The sequence below is a fragment of the Camelus bactrianus genome, chromosome 6 (genome assembly GCF_048773025.1).
Source record: "Camelus bactrianus isolate YW-2024 breed Bactrian camel chromosome 6, ASM4877302v1, whole genome shotgun sequence".
NCBI lineage: Eukaryota > Metazoa > Chordata > Mammalia > Artiodactyla > Camelidae > Camelus > Camelus bactrianus.
The window spans coordinates 398,801-404,555 of record NC_133544.1 but is presented as its reverse complement, the minus strand read 5'-3'; the positions used below and the strand labels follow the sequence as shown (position 1 = coordinate 404,555).

At 53.2% G+C, this 5,755-nt stretch overlaps 1 gene segment (V, D, J or C); it reads left to right on the top strand.

Moving 5' to 3' along the window:
• Nucleotides 1–2,626: 2,626 nt before the first annotated feature.
• Nucleotides 2,627–3,353, top strand: LOC105062035 (immunoglobulin heavy variable 3-23-like). The segment is given in 3 exon segments: nucleotides 2,627–2,672; nucleotides 2,777–3,084; nucleotides 3,315–3,353. Coding segments are annotated over 3 exon segments (393 nt in total).
• The last annotated feature ends 2,402 nt before the right edge of the window (nucleotides 3,354–5,755 follow it).

The window sequence follows — 5,755 nt, the reverse complement described above, 5'->3', positions numbered from 1 at the left end:
CCTCGTGGCTTGTCTGTACGCCCTCAGCGTTCTTGCTGAGCTGTTGTTATTCACAGAACGCGGCTTTTAATTCAGATGCAGAAAAATTGCATGAATCACGTTATGGGTAGTCTGTCTACACATTTGCTGTGAAACTCAAGGTCACCCACAATTCCTGCCATGACTCTGAGGCCAGGCGCATTCAGGGATGAGGTGCTAAGTTTCACCTTCTTAGAGGGAGGGTAATCACAACAAGTTATCTGGTGTTAATCCTTCGGGGACTTTTGCCCTTCCTCCCCCATTAGATTTATGTGTCCAGTCTCTGTATATCAGTATACATCATGGGTATGTTCTCACACTGTGTATCAAGGTAGTACTAAGTTATTCATTTAGCTCCTGTAGTTGTTACAGCTTGCTAGCCACTGGGAGCTCAATCCGTTGGCTCCTGTGTCCGTTAACCTGCCCCCAGCCATTTATTTGAACATCTCCTTACTGTCTAGCACCACAAGGACCTGCAGGCTAACCACCTGTGCGCCAGCCCTAGAGTTAGCCAGTCCTCAGGTGCAGTGTGGCTCCTGTTCTGCGGAATACTGTCAGTACTCAAGATGCGGGGGAGCAGACACTGGTGTCGGTGCTTTCTCATTATTTGGGGTATTGCCTCCGGAGCCAATCAGCTAACAGGCCTTAGAAACATCTCTGTGTGCATTTACACACACACACACACACACACACACACACACACACACACACACACACATTTCTACAACTAACTCTGCATCTGACCTTCTGACCTGTTTTAAGGTGAATGTGAGAACATTCTTACTTCCCCAGCCCCTGTGCACCACCACGGGGTCAGCCTGTCCACCCGCTCCTGCCTCTTGCACTCCACCAGTGAGACACCTGGCACCGCCCGTGCCATCCATGTACCTGCTGGCGCAATCCCACGTGCACGGTAGTGATGGAGCTGCTAGCCTGGCCCGTGCTGGGAACATCCTTGTCAGCCAGGCTCCAGAGCTTCTGTGCAGTGTCCTTGGACCCTTGTCCTCAGACTCCACTCAGTCACACAGTCACTTTGGTCAGAAATGTGTTGTCACCTTCTTCAGTCAAGTTGATTCATAATGATCTGAGGTATCATCTACACAGCCTACAAGTTCCATCTTTGAGTCTCTGAACTTCCAAATGCCTTTTATATTTCTACTCAGCAAGGTTCACTCTGTGCTAATAGTTCTGTGTGTTCTGACAGGTTCTTAGTGCCACGTTTCCAGCACTGCAGTTTCATAGAGGACAATCTCACCACACTTAAATATTGTCTCTGTTTCACTCACTAAATGCCTTGTCCCCAAATTCCAGTAAATACTGACCTGCTTACTATGTATACAGTCTTGCCTTTTCCAGAATTTCAAATAGGTGAAATCATACAGTTTCAGACTGGCTTTAAAAGTAGCAATACGCTAATTTTGGATTCATTCATGCCTTTTCATGCTATGATACTTTAATATTTAAATTGCTGAATAGAATTCCACTGCATGGATACATCGTGCATTGCTCATTTATTCATTTAAGAAGAATGCCTTTGTTGCAGCTTTACTGCAGCACCCAGAAACTTGAAATAATTCCAACACCGCACAACAGCTTAAGAGACAGACAGACTGTGATCCTTATTGGGAACGACACATGTCATTAAAACCAAGGACTCTCGATACACGCAGCAGAACGGCGTTATTGACGGCAACTGTGCTGAGGGAAACAAGCCGTACAGGTGGCCGTGCGCGCAATATGGCCCCCCTGGGTAATTCTGGGAAAAGAAAGCTAACCTGAAGTAACAGCGTGGAAAAAGAGGAGGGAGAGGAAGGAGGAGCTCCGGAAACCAGCGAATAGATGGAAGGGAATCAATTTGTTCCTCTTGATTACGCTGACGCTTGCGTGAGTGTGTACCAGAGAGCGCACTCCAGCACGGGCAGCTTGCTACATGCCGCGACGCTTAATTAAGGCTGTTACAAACAGAGTGGATGCCTGTGGGGGACGACGTGAGGGACAGGCGCTGCAACGCTGGAGCCTGCCGAAAACACAGCTTCTGACCTCTGGCTCCCAACACTAGGGGGCAGCAAAGTCCTCACGTCTCACTACAGGGAGCGGGTGCACAAACCTCACAAGCACTGTCCTGTTTTCCGGGACTTGATGCAGGGACAGCTGGGTCTAGTGGGGAGGCGCACAGCTGTAGGTGCTGGGACTGACCCTCCCCACAGGCGTGTCCTTGGACACGCAACAAGCCCACCACATTTTGGCTGTAGTTCACATCCCTACTCTGTGGGAAACAGTGAAACTTACATCACAGGGTTTGTGTCCATATGTGAAAACAAAATACACATGGGTGACAAGTGTTTACTCTGGAAAACCCACATAGTGGAAAATCGTATTTTCCAAAATTCTATCAAAACCACCAAATCCAATACACTCACTCCTGCTCTGGGGTACTGCCCTTGCTCAAACCCCAGGCTTGCTGTATGGTGAGATGACATGCAAATAGGGCCTCCCTCTGAGGATAAAGCCACCCGGCCCTGGCCCTGCAGCTCTGGGAGAGGAGCCCCAGCCTGGGATTCCCAGCTGCTCCCGTTCTCTGAGCAGGACTGAGCACAGACGACTCACCATGGAGCTGGGGCTGAGCTGGGTGGTCCTGGCTGCTCTTCTACAAGGTAATTCATGGAGAACAAGAGCTACTGAGGATGTGGGTGGTCATGAGTGAGGGAATCAGAGCACGTGTGACAGTCTCCTGACCAGGATGTCTTTGTGTTTGCAGGTGTCCAGGCTGAGGTGCAGCTGGTGGAGTCTGGGGGAGGCTTGGTGCAGCCTGGGGGGTCTCCGAGACTCTCCTGTGCAGCCTCTGGATTCACCTTCAGTAGCTATGCCATGAGCTGGGTCCGCCAGGCTCCAGGGAAGGGGCTCGAGTGGGTCTCAGCTATTAATAGTCGTGGTAGCACACACTATGCAGACTCCATGAAGGGCCGATTCACCATCTCCAGAGACAATGCCAAGAACACGCTGTATCTGCAAATGAACAGCCTGAAACCTGAGGACACGGCCGTGTATTACTGTGCAAGAGACACAGTGAGGGGAAGTCGGTGTGAGCCCAGACGCAAACCTTCCCTCCTGAGAAGCGTGTGGGTCCACCAGGGGGTGTGCAAGACTCACAGAACGGAAAGACCAGCCCCAGGAGCAAGTGCAGAGGCGGGTGGAAAGGGGCTTCCTGTTCCTGGCAGGGATTTCCTCTACAAACCCCCCCAGGACATTTTGTGTTGTGCTCCACGTAGCCCTAATTTCTCATCTTCTCGGCGCAGCCGACAGAGAAGCAAGTGACACTATCTGTTCAGAGATGAGCCACCACCAGTGAGGAGGGCTGTCCCCTCTCCAGGCTCCTGTCCCTCCCCTTCTATCCTGACAAGAGGGCTTCCTGAGGGATTTCTTCATCTGTGAGAAACACCAGTGGAGCCCAGTCACCCTGTGAGCTGCTCTCATGTTCCAGGCGCACACTGACTCCATGCCTGTGAGAATCCCGCCGGGACACTTGCCCCAGGCGGCTCGTCCTCCTGCCACGCGTTCCCCCCTCACATGTTGTCACTGTGGTGGGCACTGATGATCAAAGATTGCCCTCCTTCTGTGCCTGTCCCTGAGTCTCCGGGGTGTAGCCACAGCCCATCTACAAGGTGCAGCTCTCAGGTTTCCAAGTGAATACTGCAGAACAACAAGAGAAGGGACGTGTTCCCTTTACAGCATCGCTGGGCCATGTTCTGGGCAGGTCTCTGAAAGCAGTTCATGGGGCCATGTTCTATGAAGCATCTCAGTTTCCACATAGACAATGTGCACAGATATCGAGAACCAGACGGACAGAGACCTACTCCCTCCCTGCCCTCTGCTGTCTGTTGATTGTCTCACAAAGCCCACCTCAACACTGCCTGCTGGCTCCCTCTGCCCAAATTCTCACTAAGTCTCTCCTAGACAGTGGGCTTTCCGGGGCTGGAGTCCTTCTCACTATTCCCAGAACCTCCACCAGGCACCAGACACAGTGAGGTTCCGTAACGAACCTCAGTGGTGAGGACAGAGAGCTACACGGTGTTGAAAGGGGCGTGCACTGCTTAAAACAGGTTTTAGAAGAAAAATGACATACCAAAAACAGCAAAATTGGGAGACAGTCAAGATGGAGGTGTAGAAGGAGGCCGTGCTCACCTTCTCCCCCGAATACCACAAAAACCGCATCTGCAAATGGAACAAATCTCTCAGACTGCCTACTGAACTTTGGCAGAATATCTCTTACAATTGGAAACACAAGGAAATACTCACAAAACTGGATGGGAAAAAAAAAATCAGTGCAGGAGCTGCCCCCTGGGGAGGGAGTGGAGACGGAGGAAAAGTGCGCTCACTCCAGGAGGCCCCCTCTCCAGCAGGAAGGTCAGCAGGGATAGAAAAGGAGCTTCAGAAGCTTGGAGGGAAAACTTGTAGCGACCTGGCAGACAGAACTGGGACAAACCGGCACAGAGGGTCTCTGCCATCCCTAGCTCTAGGTGTGAGCCAGTGGGGGTGGGCTGGGTGGGGCTGCTGGAGCCCAGGCTCCCATGGACGATCCCGGGCAGAGGGCTGGTGCTGAGTGTGCAGAGGCAGCCACAGTAGGCAGAGTGCGGTGCAGGCTGAGGGTAGAAGAGTGTGCAAAACAGGCTGGGTCCACCCCCACGACAGCACCACTGCTGGGGCGCGTGGGGAGGGGTGCAAAGCAGCCCAGCCCCAGCAGTCGTCGTCATGAGCCCAGAGGGCACTGCTCAGCACCGTTGTGGCACACATTGCCCTAGAAGAGGGGTGGGGCTCAGAAACCGCAGGCCTCTCAGCATTCTCTGGGGGGCACAGTCCTTGCAGCGAGGCTCCCGGGCAGAGGTGGGGCTGACACCTGAATCCATGTCCGGTCCTGTGACTTTGCAGGTGGGACTGAGACTTGTTTCAAGCCCCAGGCTGTGGTGGCAGATTTGCATAGCTGGTGCCTTTGTGGACCCACACCTCTGAGACAACCTAGTGGGGTTCTGGTGCTTGACGTGGGGCAAGCCTGGTGTTGACAGTGGCCCCGCGTAGCCGATGTGGACATGGGGCTGAGGGCGGGGCTGACCCGTGGCTCATGGGGGATCCAGGTCCCAGTGCCTGATGTCAGTGGATCTGCACTGGTGGCTCTGCAGGGCAGAACCTGGGGACACCAGCGTGGGTTGCTGATATCCCCATGGCTGGGGGGGAGGGGGACAAGGGCAGCAACCGCAGAGTGCACTTTGGAAGCCCAAGTAACTAGTGGTGGGTGACAGCACAGAGGGCACTTTCCAGTGGTCGTCTCCTGAGGAGGAATATTCTGGGGCTCGTCTTCCAGCAGAAGTGCTCCAACCCCACCTGCCACACACTGCAGCTCAGAAATGGGTCTGGACTCTTTGATTCCTACAGTAGGGGCGCAGGCCCGGCTCTGACAACCACAGAGCAAAGAGGAGGCCCAGTTCAACAGCCAGGGCAGGCTCTGGTCACACCAGCCACACCCCCGATCAAGGGGACAAAAACCAGCACACACGTAGGAAAGACACTAAAAACCGTCCTTGTGACAAAATTGTTAGATTTGCACAGTCTACCCAGGACACTCCCACATTTGAAAAAAACAGCCCTTCAGACACAGCAGGTAACTGACACGTCTACACCCACAGCCAGAGAGGTGCAAGCAACGTGAGGGGGAGCCGCTCCCGAGTAAAGGCACCAGAGAAGG